Genomic DNA, 21893 nt, shown 5'->3' with positions numbered 1-21893 from the left:
GTGCTCTTCTTACTATCACGTGTACAAAACAAATATCACTTAGTGGATGTAAGAAAATGAATACCGGAGAGTTTCTAACACGATCCCCACAAATTTACTGCTGTGATGCACTCGACTTAACTAAATGTCACGCTAAATATTTCATTAATCATATTCATCTTAGGTCGATAGCAATATTCAGTATCTGGGTCTTTTCCAAAATGGTATCCCTGCATATTAGTCTACACACAGACTTTCAGATTTTACTCCACACCAGTGTGACACTATAGAATACAAAATGTTCCAAGGAAACGACTACATCCCAAACTGCTCCATCCCCTGTACAGACGGTATACAATGGAGATTGTCATTTGATATCTATCTGAAAATATGATGGAAAGAAATAAAATATTGAGAGGCTACCAAAGTGCTCCCCCACCCTTCCCCCCCCCCAAAAAAATAAATAAATAAATAACTATATATTTTTATATATCAGCTTTATATCTGTTTCAAGGCATAAACATACAACTTCCAAGTGACATTATTACTCATCAAATATTCTAATCTACTGTACCAACATTGCAATGATCTCTTCTGTTCTTATGGTCGCTTCATGTTTCTGAGAAGCGATCACACACGGGATCAGCATGTTGCAATGTAGCTAATTGAAGCTGTCATTATTGGCTTGCACAATGCATACAACAGCTCTCTGCCCTGATGGCGTGAACATGCCAGTCTGAGGTGATGACATCATACACATCAACCAGACTGGGGATGAGAGGAAAAGTGACAGCCTAAATTGGAACGAGGCCGACGACTGAGGGAAGACCACAAACGCAAACCAAAAAACCAAAAAGACTCTGGGGCTGGCAGTGAGAGCCCTGCTAACGCTTCCGTGGAAATCCGCATGGGTTGCCCATCGTCACCACAGGATGGGTATGTGTAGGGTAGAGTGTTTGGCAGTCATGAAAGAGTGATGGGGGAGAGGAAGGGTAGGGGAGAGAAATAAGGCTTGGGTGATGGTGAGTGGAGATCTCCATATATAGGCAAGAGAGACCTTCACACTTTTCATGTCTAATTTACTCACCCCCAACCCCTTCATCTGGAAAGAAAAGGTACTTGACCACATATACCAGGCAGTCAAATAGCCTAACACAGAGCCAGCACCAGGCAATGTTTTGTCAAAATGACCAGACTCGAGTACAGTGCGAAGAATGCGGGCACAAGATTGGGTTATGGGGCCCTGTATGGCACATGCCAGACTCAACTTGTGCAATGTACAAATCAACATTTCACCAGATTAGCTGGCCTACTGAAAGATGTTTCCAGATATAAGCCTGACAACAATTCTCACTGCAGACATCTTGGTACATAATACAGCTTGCAGAGACATGCCCCCCCCCCCCCTCTCTCTCTCTCTCTCTCTCAGTATATTCATAGAAACAGGGCATGGCTTGACTAGAAAGGGGATGCTATTAAAAAAAAAAATCTAGTCATTACAGCTCCTGAATGATTTCTCAAAACTCGCTGTACACAAATCCTAAAAATCATCCTTATAGTAATGAGTGTATAACTTACTTGAAATACATGCACTAAGTCTCAGCAATAATTATGTCTTGTTTGAAAAATGAGACAAAAGCTAAAATCAATTGCATGATGCACATATATGCAATCAAGTTCATCAACCAGCTATGCAATGTCTTGAGTTGCACTCTTTACACAAATATAATGACTTTTTAATTACATCTTAAACATCTCCTTACAGACTCTTCAAATCAGTTACCTTGTTTGTTCACATTGCCTACCTTAGTTTTGCTTCTCTCTTTTTCTTTTTTTTTTTGCATACAGAAAAACTTTTAAGCATGTGCAAGGGACTTTCACAATTGACAACTTAAAGGACAAGTTCACCTTCATAGACATGTGGGTTGAGTGAATGCAGCAATATTAGTAGAACACATCAGTGAGAGTTTGAGCAAAATCGGACAATCCGTTAAAAACTTATGAATTTTTGAAGTTTCTGCTCAGTCACGGCTGGATGAAAAGACTACTATAGCTTGTGATGTCACATGAGTACAACAATGTAAAGAAAGAATAAAGAAAATTCAACATATTTCCATTTTTCTCGCATAACAAAAGAACACTCAACTTCTCTCTTTCAGAAGACAAGGGGAATAATATTACCCTTAACATACGTCAGTAGCAAGTCGAAGAAATGTGCACTTTATTCAAAAAGTAAAGTTTTGTGAAATTCTCTTTTTATTTTCCTTATATAGTTGTACGCATGTGACATCATACACTGTAGTAGTCTTCTCTTCCAGCAGTGACTGCGCAGATACTTAAGATATTCGTAACTTTTGAACGGATTGTCCGATTTTCCTCAAACTTTCACTGATGTGTTCTACTAATATTGCTGCATTCTCTCAATCCTTATGTATGTGAAGGTGGACTTGTCCTTTAAAGACATAAAAGCAAATGACAATTCAGTAAAACACAAGTACAGTTGTATGCAAATTCAAAGTTCTCCCCTGAACAACTCTACATATGAGAAGTATTTTCCCTGTTGTGTTTTCCCTTGCTGTTGATAGAATGAAGAAAACAGAGATATCTTGCACAAGTGTTAGTATACAAATATTGACTGCTCATGAGGATGATGGTGGAAATTATCATTCCCAAGGTGCTTTTCATACCGACCCTTCTATCTAACGCCTTGGGGTGATGGAAGGGTCGGTATGAAAAGCACCGAGGGAGTGATAATTTCCACCACCATCCGAATACAGAGCAGTTAATATTTGTTTTATATACCTCATTGTTTAAGACTTAACCAAGATCTAGGGCTAACGAAGTAAATTCTAACCGTTAGGCCTAACCGTTAGCCCTAAAATCAGGCCACAGCCTGCGCTTGCTTGCATGGTTTTCGTGCATTTCGTAGACTACCCAGTACGCACGGTACTCACTCACAGCTAAAGTCACACGGCCTTCGGTGAGCTCCTGCATAAAATCTTGGCAGAAGATTACAGTATACATCCAGTTTCCCGTCGCTCGTGTTTTAATTCGATATTTCCAACATGCTGAGATTTGTCTCTGCTTCGGGATCCTAAGAAATCCTAAAGACAAAGTGTACGATCTTTGATCCAGCTCACTTCAAATCACGGAGGAGCGCTCGATCACCATGCCACGTTGAAACATGCCTGCTGTGCAATAATGCGATGATTTTGCATGTGTTTACACGATGCGCGTAGTGAACGTCCTTGGAGGGGTTGCGGACACCGCGCGCGAAGTCTAGTGTACTTGTTATGTGTACAAAAGTCGCGGAGGGTTTACGAATTCTATCACGAGGGTTTTGCCTTTCTATCATGAGGGTTTTGCCTTTCTATCACGAGGGTGTTGTCTTTCTATCACTTACATGAAAACCCTAAGGCAAGATAGACGGGACTACACCTTGTCATGTGATATACTTTTGACCAATCAGTGATACAAATCTCACTTATGAGGTATATAATTCTCCACAACATATACAATACAGACCAGGCACATGTCTGTTATGATATCTATTTGATCTGCTTGAAATTATGCTACTATGTCTTTACCGACAGACGGAGAAACAGCAGAACGGTTTCATATTTCACATTCACAGGGACATAAATCAAATCACAGTTGTTCAGTCCTTAGCTGAGGTGTCAACAAATCCTTCTCAATCGAACAACTTTTGACAAATATCCACTTTTAGAAACTGTAAGTCCTCATGAACAAGTATGCACTCCCTATCCCCCCTGGAAATCTTGCAAACATTAAGGTGCAGGCGAATTTGCATAGAGTTGCCATGTTCCCTAGTAAGCCACAGGCACTCTGTATAGAGCTGTGATATACACAGGTATATGGTAACAACATCCGGCTACCAGTGCAACCATAACAGAGCCCATCTGGGGATGATTACGCCATTATCCAAGAATGTCTAACCCCTCACAAGAGAGTGACAACATGCATTAAGGATTCCAGAAATGCAGAGTGTTCGTGTAAGTTCACTACGGGTTCAACAGAATTACTGCAACCTTTGATCTCGATAGACGGGTATACTACCGTATCCAAATTTTATGCATACCTCTATATATAAGACATTGAGAAGGCTTGCCAGACATGGCAACAACTAAACCTTGCTAACCCTATTCAAGCATTAAAATCTACAAAAAAGAAAATGTGCTTGATAGCAGCAAAGGTAGTCATAGATTTTAATGCATCAGTACACCAGCCTACTCTTCTGTAATCGTAATTCTCTGATTTCATTAACACATCAAAGATTTTGCAATAAATTAATGCTTGATACTTCCTACATCCAACTTATCATGGTTATATCGTCAATTGTGATTTACCTGAATGAGAAAGCAACTATGATATGGATCTAATATAACTGCAATTTACCATGGCAACAACCAGAGATCCTTGAAGCTGAAAAGCTGTTGCTGTGATGGTTGCAGTTCCTTATGTGAATACAGTATGTCCCCCCAAAAAATTACAATCCGATTCTTGCATTGATAACACCCAATATGATTAAACCGTCTAAATGCTACTTAACGGTCTTAAAATATAACAGCTTAGCTCTATTTTGCAGAAAACCCGATTCAATTTGGTTAAGCTGTCACAGAGAAATGTGGATTGTTGTAAAGCATGTCATGAGTCTGATTCTTCCAAGTTTAGCACTTGGATGCTCTTGGAACTGCACATTAAAGGAACTGTACAATACTGGTTGAAGTGGGGATTCATGTTTTGAACATTCCTAAGTGAGATAATGAGAAACCTCTTGTGAAATGTGAAAGAGCATGTAATTGTAAGAAGGATTCAACGTTTATTTGATGAAAATTGCTTTTCAAATGGCTGAGATATCAAAAAAAGTGATAATAATATAAGGCAACAGGCCACGCTTTTTATCAGGATCTCTCTGTTTCACATTATTTTTGGATATCTCAGCCATTTCCAAACCGATTTTCATCAAATAAACTTTTGATACCCCTTAGAATTGCATGCTCTTTGACATCTCTTAGAGTGGTTTCTGAATATCTCACAAAACTTTAAAAGCTAAATCCTCACCTTAACCAGAACTGTACACACCCTTTAATGTGTAAACACAATAGACCGAACTTGGAGGGAAGGGATTCCTGACATGCTCTACAAAAATCCTCATTTCTCTTTGACCACTGAAGCAAATTGAATGGGTTTTCTGTAAGATGTGGGCAATGAGTTATAGTTTCATACCCTGAAATTGTGTTTGGATTGATTCAATATTTTTAAAGCTATCGTTGCGGAGGGTACCGTTGCAATTTTTTTGGGGGGACATACGGTACAGTACTCGCCTGATAATCAAGAACGACAATGAAATTGTTTCAGCCAAAATTTGTCCCGATAAAGTGATACATTGTTCCAGTTACACAGTGGAACCCACACATTAAAAATTTGTTACATCAGATTTTGTTGCACTATATGTGGTTCCCGCTAAAGCAGTCAAATATTAAGTAAATCCTTTGTGATAATCACAAGGTTTTAATTTTCTTACCAGAAGGTTTATAATCTAACCAATCGCAGATAGATTCTGCCAGTTGCAGTCTAAACATTTGCCGTTACGCAGTAAAGGACATAGTGCTGGTGGTTTAGTGTCACAATGTGATGCAAGTTAGCAGTGCTGTCTCTTTCTCTGAATTGGCGGGTCATTGGTATCATGACTTGATATGTACTGCAATTTTGAAAAGGGTTAATTTTTTTGTGGATCAAATGAACAAAGATTTGTTCCAATGATGCAGTTGCCCAAATTATAAAACTCCTGCCTTTGGTTTATTTTGCCAATTTGTGTCTGCATGTCATAGCATATGACATTGTGTACCTGTTGATGTGGATATATGTGGGTTTAGGGACATGTACATTGTTCAGTGCCAACATGCTGAGCTTCATGTCATGTGGTTTGAGTGGGCCAACACCAGCCACCACTTACATCCCCATTCCACAAAGATTTTTTCTCATCAGTCACTCATCAGAAGTTTGTTGATTTGTTTCCCTCACATCAGAGCGGATGCAGTCTCAACAATTGATCTAGTGGACCAGTCATTTCCACACTTCTAGCTTGCCATTACATACCATACAGAAAACATATGGATACAAGAATGTATACCACTTCTAAGTCAAGCAGTTTCCATACCAGGAATACATGACTCTCTATTTATCCCATGAAAATCTCCCCTGCACTCATCCTATCACTGAAAATCCCATTTTCTGCGGATCTTGCAGATATTTCCTGCCTTGCCATAGTGCATGGCAAGCATACAACACTCACAGATGATAGAAAGGCAGCCTGCTGAGGGATCCCGAAATATGAAGCTGTGTCCAAAATATAATCTGCTCAAGTTACAGGAAGCCCTCTGAGTGCATTTCTAGCATGCAGAAACCCACTGTAAAGAACATATGATACCCTGGCATGCAGTTAATGAAACAGGTCCATTCAACTGTACTGTAAAAAGTGCATCATTTTCTAGGTTGAACGTCATAGAGAAAAAGTGGGGTAGAAAGCTCCCAGTACCAAAATCTGAGTCAGTCTTTACGTTTGCTTGTTACTCTCTTCTACAGATATGAAACAACATGGCAAACCAGTGGGCCTTGTATTCACAGTGAATAGAATATGACAGTTTCATCACCTGAGCACTGCAAAGGTCAGCAATTAGATGACAACACACCTCCCTCTATGGAAGATCATTGATATCTTTTCTTTTTTTTTCACAAGACTTTCCTGGCCCAAAATAATTTCTGGCCTAAGTTTATCCTGTCTCTTTCCTTTAACTTGTATTTGCCATCCGGTACTATTTTCACAACCTGCAATAAAAATTGCAGTTGTTCTCACTAGAAATTCTCAATCACGGTCAGCCATTTGGCCCATGATGAATATTTATGCACAATAAATTACACAAGTGCACCTTGTATAATGCCATGTCTGGTGCATAATAATTGTTTTTTGTTTTAAATATCTGGAGGGTTTTTTTAGAGCTTTGTGCATATACAGAAACAAAATTGTGCAATGTTTGAGTTCACAGTAACACTTTGTTTCTTTAAAGATTCCTACCAGAAGTGCAAAACTGTTCATTCAAACAGAAAATACTACATGTCTGATAACCATTGGCTCTATTATTTATTGCTGTAGTTTGTTTTTCTTTCAGTAAATTTTAACACTAAAGAAACTGCTAATCACACAATTTCCTACTTCTGCCATTAATATATTACCTCATTTCCCTTACTACCAGCCTTCCAAGCAGCAAATACAAAATCTTCTTATACACTTATATTGTCAATGGGTTTGGCTTCTTGAAATAACATCAACAAAAGCTGTGTGAACAGAAAACAGGGTAAGCATAGCCCTGGGAAATAGGAACACAGGCCTAGGGAGGGTCTTAGCTCAACATGCAGCTGGGTCTTTGGAACAATCATGTAAACATGAAGAAGCCTAATTTTGGAAGATATATGCCAAGATCTGAGAAAATCTTCATGAATGTCTGTTTACCCCCTTTTTTTCCATGGAATATTAATGAATTCTTCCCAATGATACCTCTTATTGTTACTTTTCCCACTGCAAAAAGAGCTCCCTCTCAAACGCATTCATTCTTTATCTAAAAAGGCAAAATATATAGTGTACAATGCAGTATGAGGTTAGTTTTTTTTCTTTTCTGAATCTAGAAGAATTTGCAAATCAGGATGATTTCCGACATGGTGTCCACGACCACACTCCTACACCCCTCACAACAACAAAAGTAACATTTTGTCATTTATTCATCTTTTACATGAACTAGTGTATTTACAGATACATCAAAATTCATCAAAGAATCATGAGAACACTGCATTCTCTTTAACAAAATTTTCAATAAACATTCATCACCATTTCCCAATACGTGTCCTTCAAAAGTCTTGCCTGCCATTCCACGTCAGAACTTCAAGCTGCCCATCGAACTGAAGTGCACTGGGCACATTCGCATAATTTAGCAGTTCACACACGTTGCCATGGGAACGCATAATCATCATGATAGACTGTGCCCCTATGACCCCAGTCATTACTTTCCCACCTCACATCCTGTTCGGTCTTCCTCTCATGGTCTGCAGATTGCATGGAGGGAAGAGGGGTTCCACAATAATATATTATGTAGCTCGTTGTAAGAAGATCCTGACAAAATTGAATGAATATCGGACTGATATGGTAATTTAACAACCACAAAAAATTAAAAACCCGAGAGAGAATGAATTTGCTCATGCTGTCCAAAGTACCTGATGCAATCAACTGCTGTTCTAGGGAGAGCTGGACTTTATCACATATATGTATTTGTGTAAGATAAGAGCCGGATGAGTATACCACAGTCTGAATACTCAGCTGTCATTACATATATTTCACATATTATAGCCCCTCTTACTAACTAAGATCACACTGTGATTACTGCTATTCTGCATTTAGTCAGTACTCTATGACATCTCTTACTGTAAAAGTTGTTATTTTCGCGAGGGTCTTATTTTCGCCAATTTTGCAAATCACTGTTGGGCCGCTAATTTACCCACATGCGAAAATATCGCCATCTGATGTTGATAGCATTAACTTTGCAGAGTGAACAGACAGACATTAGTGCCACTATGATAGCCCCAGTGTCAAATTGCAAGAACAACATCTTGCACAAAATGTCTGTGATCTCCTGATTTGTGAAAATACAAGTATCTGTATGCAAAAATAACAGCTTTTGACAGTAATTGCATGTCACTGCCCTGGCTTCCTATCCCTTGTAATTGAGCTTTGACGCCAGCACCGCCCACTGCCAGTTCATTTTATTTCTCTAGCAGACGTAAATGTCACACAGCAAAATGCACAAATCATACCATGCAAATTGAACTTAATGTTTTATGGACAGATCAATCACTCCATTATTCATAATTCTCACATTCAATTGATATAAAGCTGTTTAGTATGTACTTCTCTTTTCCACATAGTGACAGTGTGAATAAGAACATGAAACTTTCATGTCCCAAATTTAAGGGGAAAATATAATTTCATCTGTCAAATGTGGTGTTGTAATGAGAAGTTACTGCAAGAAAGATACCCATAGCATTAACTATGAAATGATTATGAGAACTTTCTCCACCAATCTCTCCCTTTATGCACACACTTACACACACACACACACATGCAAACTATAACACAAACATCAACATGTATCAAGTGAAAGAACATGAGCTACATCTCTGTTTGGCTGACAAAATGTTTTGGTGAGTGCATTTCAGTGATGACCTGTCACTGTTTTCACATCAGCTTTAGATAAGCATCTGCCCCGCAAACAGAATTTAAGAAGCAAATGGGGAAAAGACATACTGGGGTATGGTTAGTAAGTGGGGTACAGTCAGTACATGGTCCACATTATTGTCTTTGGGTGACAGACAGACAAACACACACACATACACACAATGGGGGGGGGCAGACCTGCTAATTGTTGGAATTATATTGCTTAATTGTGTCATGGCTTGACATTTAGCATGAATACTCCATTCTGCATGAGAAGTTTGAACAATTCTCTTGGGTAAGTTGTCACTCAATTCACAGGAATAGGAAGACAGAGGTAAAAGAGCAAGAAATATTGTGAAAAGAATCCAGTGTATAATAATGCATGTTTATAACATGATAACTGCAAAAAAAAAAAGATAATGCAAACATCAACTACTGTCTTTTGTTCATATACTGGATGTTCATGGAATATATGCCTTTAGCTCAAATATACAAACTGTTATTGTTCTCCTATTCTTATTCTTGTCAATTAACACAAAAAGAACCTTTGACATTCTCTAGACAGAAACATCATAATCATTCTTGGAACATAATGCCAACGGGAGTGCCTATTAAGACAGCGCACAGATGAAAGCCACACTGATGTTAGCTATTTTGTAATGACAGCACAAAAATTACACGACCAAATTATGCTTACAATTATCATTACCATCAACAGTTAAAAAAGAATAAAAGACAAAAGCTTATGAGCCATCATGTCCTGATGATGTGTTTTAACTTTTACGAGGAATAAAAATCATGTCAGTATTATAAACGGATGATTTTTACCACAATGTGTGCCAGTGGTGTGTGAAATATGATGCTACTGCCTTATAATGACTTGCACACTTTTAGCAGTCAGCTTGAGCACTTATACTGTACAAACACCATGCACAATTAAACCTTTAGTTTTAGTGGGTTTGAATAAAAAAGCAAAAACAAAAACAAAACAGAAAACGTGTCTTTCTATGTTGCAATTTATTTACATTTCATCTCTGTTCTTTTTTCTTTCTTTTTTTTTTTGGTCAGCCTGTCTTGTTTTCTTCTGTCTCTCTTTCCTCCCCACATTTCGCCATGCCAGATCGCCATCAGTATTTGCCAACACTCCAGTGTCCAAACACAGACTGCATTTCCTCAGACACTCTCTTGTAAAAGGGCATCTGTTCTCAGTATCCACTTTTGCCTCCCCCCCCCCTTTTCTCTGTCTGTCTCTTTCTTGCCCACTCTATTCATTTACATTTGTTCAACTTTCAACCTCTTCTCTCCATCCCTACACAAACATGCACAAAAGAGGCAAAAATAAAAATTCACATCCAGCAACCGTTCCACTTTGAATTGTAGGTGTGTACCTGCTGAGCACTCTTCCTTTTTGAAAAGCAAGATCTGTGGTCCGCCCTCAACAGAATAAGCACCTGGGATTACAACTCAAGAACCAGACACTGAGGCCTGCCCTCAGTCAAAAATTTGACACATATACTGTATACACCATACATTTAGCGAGTCTAAATTTTTGTGAATCGGGACTTTCCAACAATTTCGTGAGTGGTTAAATTTGCAATTGTGGAGTACATTACTGAAGGGAGAAATCCATGTGAGCACATCACATTCAAGTCCGAATCATAGTTGATATTTTCATGTGCTTTTAAATTCATGAATAGCACCCGAATCGCGAAATTTGCGCAAATAAAAACATCGCGAAATATTTGGTGTATACAGTATGCAAGCTGAAGCCTGATGAATTTTATGTGGTGCATTATATGTGGAATTAGGTTGTATACAAACCAGCTTGGTGTGGCAGGCATGTAGCTACTCATTCGTTGAGTATATTACATCCTTTGGGGTCACAGCTTATGTGTGCTTGTACAGTTCAAGTTTTGGGAAAACTACTTAAATACTGATTATTGCCTAATCACTAAATATCATGGTGGGTTCTCATGAAATGCTACTAGTACCTCCATATCACAGTGGTAACAGCAAGGCAGACAAAGAGATAATTAGACTGAACAGCAGCCACAATGTTTGCAGGATCATGCAATCATGCAATCTTGAAAAGACAGAAAGATATAAAAAACCCATAATGATTCCCATATTGACGTACCAGGAAATGGTATGTAATATTACATACTACTCATATCATGTTGTGACAATTGAACATATGGATACTGCAGGCAGTGTGAGAATCTCATTGATAATGATAACAGTGTGGTTGTTTGTTTGGGGTTTTTTTCCTCATATGAAGCACTCTTTCTATCACACAACGGTCACCACACACAAATGTATTATTGCCCTGGTTCAGGTAATCACACCTGTACCATCAGTGCCATCACTCCACTACCTGGGGAGTATTCCAGCCAACTGCCACTTTCTTGCATACACATACCTCGAACATGCCAAATCCAAAACACATTATGATCAGCTTCTTATCGCGTATCCATTTGTACACATGGGTTAAAAGGAGCATTACTTTTGCTGATACAGCATCTTGCCCAAGGATGCAATAAGTGTCATGGCAGAGCACAAGCACAGGTTCTTAAACTTATTACAAGTGTGATGGACATCAACTTGACTGTGACCCCCACACAGCAGTCAACAGAATAATCAAATAACCTTTACACTCACTGTACAAAATTTACTCTTTTCAAGCTTTCTGTACATGCACACTTGTGAATCCATCATATCATTAGAGTTTCAATGAGATTAACCTCAGCATACACACAAATACAATAGCCCTTGTGATACACATCTGAAAGAAGAGAATTCATTAAAAAAAGAAAACAATTTCTAAAAATAATGGTGATGAATTCATAATGTACAGTCTGATCATCAGACTTGACAAAGGTCTCTGAGTTGTGAATGCAATCTCTGTCTTTACCACAGAGCTGAATGTAATGATAGTATGATTTCTGCTCCACTTGAAACCAAGTTATCAATCATGAATAACAGCATTTTAAACATTATCAAAGTATTTTCAATCATCAATAACAGCACTGCAAACATCACGAAAGTGTTTGCTCATTGGATTTCATAACTTGCCTATCATCATTCATCTTAGAGATAAAGAGGAAACACTATCTCTCACACATATTAAATGCTCTTAGATTTTTCAGTAGAATCAACAAATGTCACATCTTTCTCTCTCCTTCCCCCTCTACTCTCACTGACACAAATACACAAAATTCATTCTTCCTGTATCTATCTTATCCTCTCCTTTTCCCATATCTATTCATATAATCATATATCATTCAAAACACACACACACACACACACACACACACACATACACACACACATGTTTATGTATACAACATGAGTACCTCATTTCAACCGCACTGTACCAGATTATACGGACAACAAAATTTACGATAACCCCAAGTGCAATTCTATTTCACTACGGCCTTTGGCTTTGCCGAAATAGAGTCACTAGGGGGCTAATTATGCCACTGGAGTGCACACAGCCTAAAAGAGTGCTTGACAAAGCATGAATTATTAGTTAAGGCCCTGTCACACTAGAGCGTATCAAACTAACAAATGCTTAAAAAATTGAAAATTTGAAGATAAGTTCGCATCCATTGCTAATACTAAATAGTTTGTAATATGTTTGCTCTTCTTCCTATTCATCATCTATTTTTAAGGATTCACAGAGATATGCTAGAGCCAATTTTATATCTTATACATGTTCAATATAAAAAATTGGCTCTAGTGTATCTCTGTGAATCCCTACAAAATAGCTCACGAATACACAGAACGACAAACAGGAAAGCAAGATATTATTAAGCAGAGGGGTGATGGTGTGAATTTTCTTAAATTTGTCTCCCTCTAAAAAAATTACATTTGTAGAGGGAGAAAAACTGAAGAAATCTCACACCTCAATGTCAAACATGTTACGAACTATTCTAATATTAGTAACAGTTGCAAACTCATCTTTGAACATGTCAAATGTTGAAATTTGTTGGGCATTAATTGGCTCAATGAGCTCTAGTGCGACGGGGTCTTCATTGTAATAGGATGTGCAATGTTGACTCCTTGTTCATGAATATATGGTTAAAGTGCACATCATGAATTAAACAATGCATGTCAGATGGATCAAATATGTACCATTAATCATGATAATTTAAGTTTTTCTATTCTTTTTCAAGTTTTTTTAATTCAATTTAATAGATTTGTAGTTCAATTTTGTCCCGAGAAACCTTGAATATGCCAGTCCTAGTTCCGAATTTGTCTTTTGTTGATTATTTTTTAACAAAGGCTATTCAATTCAGTCATTTGTCACACATTCTCGTCATTTACAATTTAAATTCATTCATCACACTCGCTGCACACACAACAGCAAAAGCAATTTCGGCTTTTAGCGATCATTTTTGTCAAATTTTCCTTCAAATTCATCTCATATCTTTTCTGATGTGATTTCTTGGTTATTTCATTTTTCCTGCAACCATTCATTTTTTCCATATTTTGGAGTAACATACACACCTGTACCCCACCCCCACACAAAAAAACAACAACAACACAGACACATATACATAGACACATGCACACACACACAAACACAAGCAGACATACAGATACACCCTAATCAGAGTACACACAGAGACAAACATATGTCCTGTCGCACAATCAAAAACAGTGATCGATGATTTCCAGGCACATGTGCTTAAAGACAATTTTACATGAATAGAGTTTGACCCTGTTTTGATGTTTTTAAAAAAAAGACAATTTTTTTTTCCATTTTCCATGTTGAATAAAGTTTGTTTCATACATAAGATGCAATAACATAAAATCAGGAAATAAAAGAGCTCAAGTTCAAATGTTGTCACAACATGATTAAAGACTGTCTTTACTGTTTACTGATTTGCTATTCTCTGACTGCTCTTCATCCTTCAATCTCCTGTCATGCAATTTCAGTACAATCTGACTAATTTGTTTGAAAAATTCATAAAACTGTTCGAACAAAGACGCAGTTGATCCTTACATTCTCCAGTCGATGGGCAGTGGGGATGAATTTCAATGACAATTGAGGATTTCGAATGCGATGTCTTTGACAATGTTTGACGAAAAACGATTTAGAATGACAATGGACTAAATTGAAGTTAGGATTTGCATTCTGTGTGCTTTTCCGGACATATTTGAATGAAAAATCTTCTCAATTGATTTTTTAAAGTGCAAAAAAGGACGGGAAAACCCATATTCGAAGATATGTCATTAATCAATGGTTTTTCATCAATAGCATACGGTTTGGTACTTTTATCTGTATCAGCCACATAGTGCACTATTGTAAATTGCATTCACTATGGTATACATCATCTGCATCAATACACTACCAGAATTAAATTTAAAGCGACATTTCTGGTTAAACCATTGAAGACTAGTTTTGAGTGAATTCAAGCAGGTGTCTATAGGAAATGCATGTTGTCCCAAAATCAGCCTGTCCTAAATGGGTTAAGTGAAAACATTTCTATCATTTTATTTATGATTCATTGGTTGGGTGTAAAACAAATATATAATGAAAAATATAGTGACAGAATGAGTTAACCCATTGAAGACTAGTTTTGAGTGTATTCAGGCAGGTGTCTATGGGAAATGCATGTTGTCCCAAAATCAGCCTGTCCTAAATGGGTTAAGTGAAAACATTTCTATAATTTTATTTATGATTCATTGGTTGGGTGTAAAACAAATATACAATGAAAAATTATAGTGATTCTATGGATTCCTTGATGACAGAAAATGGTATTGTTCCTGCCACCTCAGAATTGATCATTTTAACTAGAGCTTCTCAGGGAATGACATATTTGTTTTATACATATATATGCACATATAAAATATACCATTTATGGTCTTACCTGATTGGAGGCTTCTTCCAGCACACAGTTGCGATTGCCAAACCCTTCTGCAGCAAGCAGCACATGACCTGACGACTGTGATGAACATACCAAGTTCAGCTGGTCTCCCTGAAAGAATTAAAAAAATACAGCAACAAGCCATGAAGACTCTTCAAAATCAAAGCATTATTTTTGGGGGTATGTTCTCTTCTGAGAATCCACAATTACAAATACATACAAATCATTGGTATTCAAAAGGATATGCTCAAATGATGCAACACTACAAAAACGAATCTCTGTCTGCAAAACTGACAAGAATCTTAAGTACACGGTCACATTGCAGGTTCATTGCATACATCACATCTTACTGTAAAAGTGCTTTCTTTCGCGGTGGTTTTATTTTTGCGCTTTTCGCACTTTGAGGTTGAACCGCGAATTTAACATCACGCGAAAATGTTTTGAACTCGTCGCTTGTACAACGCTATCATTACCGACCGCGAATTTAAACACACGCGAAAAAGTCCGCACCAATAGAAACCGCGAAAGTTTCTGTACGCGAAAGAAACCACTTTTACAGTATACTGAATGTTTACCTACACTGACTTCTCAGTATCTCCTACAGCACACAAAAGCAAGCATATCTCGTAATAGCTTCTGTCCATCCAGCAAGCTTAAGGAATACACACTAAATGTGTGACTCAAGTAAAGAAGGTCAATGAAGAATAGGGATATTATTTTCTAAAAATGTCTGTTTGTGTAGCACAAACTACAACAACCAATGATTATTAAAAGGTAAGTTAGCAGCAAAACATTAATGACAACTAAAAATACAAATGAGAACATTTATACAACACCAAACAGAGCAGAAAATGTTAATTTTGATGTTAGTGTTTCCCATTCACTCTTACCGTGCAACATCTCAGAACGTCATTGTGTATTTAATCAACGTGTTCAGTGGTGTGTTTTTTCTCCTCTACATGCATTAGTGTCATCCAATGCTGACATGAAAGTTCTCACCATCCAATTTTATTATCCAGTGCTGGAGAGTGAACACTCCAAACTGCTATGTTATGGTCCCTTCTCCCCCCCCCCCCCCCATGTTGCCGTCCACTAGGCAAAACGAGACAGCAATCACTCATGGGGCTGGTACGTGGAGCTTCAGCGTGTCACAGTCACTCTCCCGCGGAAGGTAATATCAACAAGTCATTTGCTCTTCGTTTTCTGGAGTGAGCAGTAAACATTCTTTTCTTCCACAGTCTCTGATGAATGTCAAGGTACACGGTAAATCTTGGTGATAGGGCAGGTTTTGGACAGACAAGGTAACAAGCAGTCTTTCCATGTAGCCTATGCTGATTATCAATGACAGAAAATTCTTGAAAGCACATTGCTTTTTCTTTATTATAGACGATGTTCCAATGACATCATGCTGAGGGGCATAAACCGGCTTATTTCACTTGACCGTTGACCTTTGCCCATTGACCTTATGGCCCACAATTCTTCAAATAATCACTTACTGGTAACATCCATTTTCATGACAATGCCTTTAGTTATTTTCAAATTATAGAAGAAAAAAAATTGTGACATTTAACTTTTTCACTTGACCTTTGACCCCATGGTCAGAATTTTTCCCTATTTAATCATTGTGTTATAATGCATACACCTAGTTTCATTAAATCTATGCATTGAGTAATCTCCAAGGTATGAAGAAAATGTGTAATTTCAGCATTAAGTAATAGAGTGTTAGCATTTTAACTTGACCTTTGACCCCATGACCCCCAAATTCCTACGACAATCATTGTCAGGCAGTCCATGCATATACTAGGTTTCATGAAGATACCTTGACCCATTTCAGATATATGGAGAAAAAAGTAACTTTATGTGTTTCACTTGACCTCTGACCCCATGGCCCAAACTTTCCCTGCAGAATCTTTATCCAGTAATACATGGATGTATACACCAAGTTTCAAGAAAGTACATTATACCTTCAGGCACTGCATGAATATTGGGAAAATAGTAAAATGTTAAGAATTTGACCTTGACCTTCAACTATGAGAATGTGCACTCAAAAATTGATAGACACAACTTTGTGAACTACTACTCTAATGCCAAGTTTCATTACCTTGAACCTCAAATGATTTTTAAGTTACATTGTCCACAAATTGATTACAGATGAATGGAAGAACAGAAGGAAGGACAGGCGGATGGATGGACAGATGGACGGGCAGACAGACGGATGAACAGACAACTTGAAAACATAATGTCTCCGATGACACTTCCTGGTGAAGGCATAAAAAAACATCATTTGATGAAACTACGATTTGATCCTAATTTCCTCTGATAAAATTTACAGCATTCTTGAATACATGTATTACATGCTATTGTGCCAATGTAATACCTCTTCTTCTGACTTGCTGAGGAACAATAATATCTTTGAGCATTTCAATAAAACACCACTGTGGGAACTGTAAATGGGGAAACTCCAAATGAAAACATTCATTTTTCTAGAAGTCTCATTACTTCCACTTCCATAATTAACAAATGCTACTCCTTTGACAAGAAATTATAATTTGCAATGTTTCTACTCATGCAAGCATAATGTAAGTTGATGCACCCATACCCTTTGGTCAAAGGTTTTCAGCCATTAGCACAAAATTTTCCTTCCTGACTAATTCATCCCTCCATCTCCTCCCCCCCCCCCCATTCCCTCTGATCTTTATTCATGTGAACGTCTGCCTCGTTAATTTACAGCATCTCACAGCATTAAATCAATGGAGATGGCACAAACCTCTCTTCCAGGTAGCCAACCACATGACAGAAACATCTCAAAGAAAGTTAAAAACACAAAAACAAAACATATGACAAAGAGATGAAAACCAGGTGAGCCAGGGGAAGGAGTGATGAATTTGTTTTGACAGCAGAACCCTGGACACATTCACCTGATTGCCATAGACAATTTGCTCCCACATCTATCATCCACCCGCCCAGATTATCTCTCATAAACTGTCCATTTGTGCAATGTTTATCCACACTTTCTCTCTTTATCACCCGTACTGTTTAGCTTTGCCACCGTATAGATGTCTGGTGAGTATACGCCTGCTGCATTTAGTTGTGGGGGCAGGCATTTGGAAATGAAGTAGTCAATGGATCAGCAGGCATGAACTGTGTCCTGAATACATTTGGAGCACACACTGGGGCTGTCGGGGACTGCTTCATGTAAGGCCTTACTTTGCATTGTATATCAAAATAAGGTGTGTCAAAATGGCTTGTGCCAGAGGGCATAACTCAAAGTCAGTTACTTTTCATCAGATATGGTGAAAAGGGAAAATTTCTTTGATTTTACTTCACACTTTTCGCCAGTATGAAAGAAGGATATCTACAAAAAGCGCTTTATGAAAATGAAGAGGGTGTTATAAAAGAGGAGGCAACTTTTGGCACAAATTTATTGAAAATTTTGTCAGCATGTCTATCAAAACAGGTTTATATTTCCTTTGATGCAGGGTTAGCACACACTGTGCAGCTCTCCTAGGAGTTCCTGTTCTGCTTTTGATATGATCAGTTTGTACTATAAGACATTATCAAACCATTAACTTGTTAGTGTCAGTGAATCTTCATTGTCATTCCAATCTATGCATTTTATTTTCCTGATGTACAAGATTTAATCAATCTGTATCATTCTTGGTGTCTAGGCAAACATGCATCATTTCTGTTATTACATTGATTTGTTATTTATAAAGATTGTACTGTTTTACATTTCAATCACTGTGACCATGACACATTAATCCTGTAACAACAGCATTAAACTCATTCCAATAAGTTTGCAATTTAGACTGGACAAGACAAAAAAAAAATGCTGAAATTTGAAGTCAGTCCAGTTCCTGCTTTGAAGGAGATATTTCAAGTATTTTCATAAATTACATATATGTATCTTCCATGGAGTTGTATATTGGATTTGAGTTCTGGAATAAATCCTGACCAACCAAGTAAATTAACATGAATATTTCAGCATGCCCTCATTACTTTGAAAAGACATCCCAAATCAGCTGGAAGACTTGGAAAACCAATTAAAAGTTAAAGATAGGGTTTTGTAATGAGTTGGTTAAACATCTCTTTTAAAATCAACTTTAAATGGGGTTATATAGATAAGTTGCATAAGGGGCAGATGCATAGGTTTGACATTTATATTCGGCACATGTCACAGAGATGTGGATGGCATTTTAGCACTAAACACTATGAAGGCTAATAAGGGAGATAATCAAATAGTAATCCCTCTGGCGCCCTGAAGCATAAAGGTATGAACAAATGGTATCTTCTTTCTCTTTCCAATGAGACCAGTCAAATTATCATGAACATTTCATGTTCTTCAGGGGGAAAAAAAATTCTGTTTTCACAATGATTATCATGTACTCCCTCGAGTTTGTTGTTTGCAAAGAAGAACGTCATCATCTGAAAATGGCAGAACCATAAACTACGAACGCCAGATAATTTCCGGCGGGAAAGAGCTTGAAGTGGATGGGCAAATATATGCCCACAGTGCAGCAGAAGTATGGCATCCTGTAGCCAGAAATGAGCCTCATCAAAACCAAAACAAGGAAGGGTTTTCAGTAAACTTGTGCCACATTGCCGACATCCTTGAAGTTCAAGTGGTCCCCTCCTTTGGCAACCAGATGAAGATTCTCCCCAAGGCTGCAGCCTTTCGTATGATGCCCATAATACTTTTTGCATAAGACAAAGCTATATTCTATACCTGATAAGAGGATCTTCGTGAATATTCTTTCCCCCTCTGTCTATCTTCATTGTATTTATCTGTTATATGTATTTTTTTTTTCTTATGAACCTCCAGAGCAAGCATAGAGCAAGTACTAAAAACTGTGCAGGTGATGGTGTGTGGATAGTTAAAGAGAATTTGGTATAAGACAAATCTACAACAGATAATATGATTCCTGTGCAAAATCTCTCTTTCATTATATTTTTGCTTTAAATACAAACCTGCACAAGTGATTGCATGAGCAAGTAGTATCAAAACTGCTCAGATGATGATGTGCGGCAGCATGGATGTATTGCAATGGACTTGTCATTCAGGGGCAACGAGGAAAGTCAATACAGAGACAACCATAGACCATGGAAGTTTGCTTTCACCTATTACATCTCCTTGTACATGTATAATGTAACTCCATGAATGTTCAACAAACATTGTGAGGTACACTTTTATATACTGTGATAAAGAAAAACAAATGAAAGGATTATCTTCACCTTCAATCCACACTATTGCTAGAAGATGTGATATCATTGGGTGCCTGCATGTCACAACTTTGCAAAGTGCTCAGGTAAACTGAATATAGAATACACTTGTGAATTTGTATTCTGAACAAAGTTCGCTGCAACATTTTTGGTGATTTGTTTACTAGTTTGCATTGTTTTTGTTTTGTTCTGTTTTTCTATCATGCTTTCTTTTTTATAATAGTATACATTAGTTACCCTGTTAGGTCTTATCATCTATCATTTGCTCGTTCCTACAGACTTTTTTTTTTGTCTCCTGCATTGAATATTCTCCGACCATTAAACTACACATTTATCATCCAATCCTCCTCATTATTACCCTTCATATCCCTTCCTCTCCTATCACTGCCAAATTTTCTACAGTCACCCAACATTCTACTACACAGAAAATTAAAGCGACGAGGAAGTAAGGTGTACTATCCACCCCAGCCCAACAAGGCAGCCTTCTATTGCAATACAACAGATATTGACACGCTGGGTCACAGGGCAAATCTACCAGGGCTCTCTGGGAATTGGAAAAGCAATTCCCCTGATTGCTAAAGGCCCCACTATGAGACACTGATAAATCCCATTATGCCGCGTTCATCAGTCCTGTTTGTTTAGAATCAGTCTTCGGGGGCCCTGCAAGAAGGATACTTGCTGGCGATGCCTTCATGTACGTGTTTCAAGACATTGCACTGCTTTACACACTGCAGGGATGACGTGCCTTATTAAAATCTACAAGATGTCACTCCTCAAGGGAAATCCCCCCTCACCCCATCTCCAAACCCCTGTTATACACCACAAATGTGCAATGTACAGAAACATTCCCCTGACAGATCAAGATTCACATCACCAAATGGTGGCTCTTCCACAAAGTCCCTGTGACAATCACTATAGTCAGATGTCATCACATTAGTGATATATTGGATTAAGTCTGTCATACCACTGACATGAGGCAAGGTACTCCTCTTACCAGATGCCCCAGCTGTACTGCCTTGAGGCCTCCATCCATTATGTGTGCCTTCGCATGATAAAAGCGGCTACATGTTTCATACACCTTAATAAAACCTTTCAGCAGTGATGACACATTTTCGTCTTTCAGAGTCATCACATGGCCCATTTACATTGTCACATAGATATCAATAATAAAAAAGAGTATAAGCAATTCTTTTAAACAATGCTTCTGTACAATAAAATCTTGCACATCTGCATTTTCATGCAAAAACTCATCCAATTGATCAATTAACTCATTCCCTACAAAATCTTGTAATCTCATAAACTTAGGAAATCTAAGACCTGCTTATAGGGTTCGTTTGTTTGTTTGTTTGTTTTTATCAAATTAAAGTCTGTAATGTCTGATGAGCCAACACTAGGATGGGTGTCATCAACAGTTAATGCATACAGTGCAGTTGCCACTTAGTTCATCCAAAAAGTGGAGGTAGGATCATTGATATGGGATTATAAAATTAATTGGGAACACGTCTAATAACAAACCTGGTTGATTACATAACTTGTGA

General features: G+C 37.8%; 1 protein-coding gene across 1 annotated transcript in view; it reads right to left on the bottom strand.

The window, feature by feature from the left end:
- Positions 1 to 21893, bottom strand: part of LOC139730684 (ryanodine receptor 2-like) — a gene marked incomplete at its 3' end in the record, with an annotated part of 149952 nt that overhangs the window by 88937 nt on the left and 39122 nt on the right. Inside the window, exon 2 of the mRNA XM_071641541.1 lies at positions 15139 to 15246. Within this exon, the coding sequence (XP_071497642.1) occupies positions 15139 to 15246 (108 nt within the window). The remainder of the gene's footprint in view (positions 1 to 15138; positions 15247 to 21893) is intronic.

The sequence above is a fragment of the Diadema antillarum genome, unplaced genomic scaffold, assembly GCF_040938485.1.
Source record: "Diadema antillarum isolate AM-2024a unplaced genomic scaffold, OU_Dant_1.0 seq00000326_RagTag, whole genome shotgun sequence".
Lineage (NCBI taxonomy): Eukaryota > Metazoa > Echinodermata > Echinoidea > Diadematoida > Diadematidae > Diadema > Diadema antillarum.
Note: the sequence above shows the minus strand (reverse complement) of the source record. Positions and strands in the feature narration are given on the sequence as shown.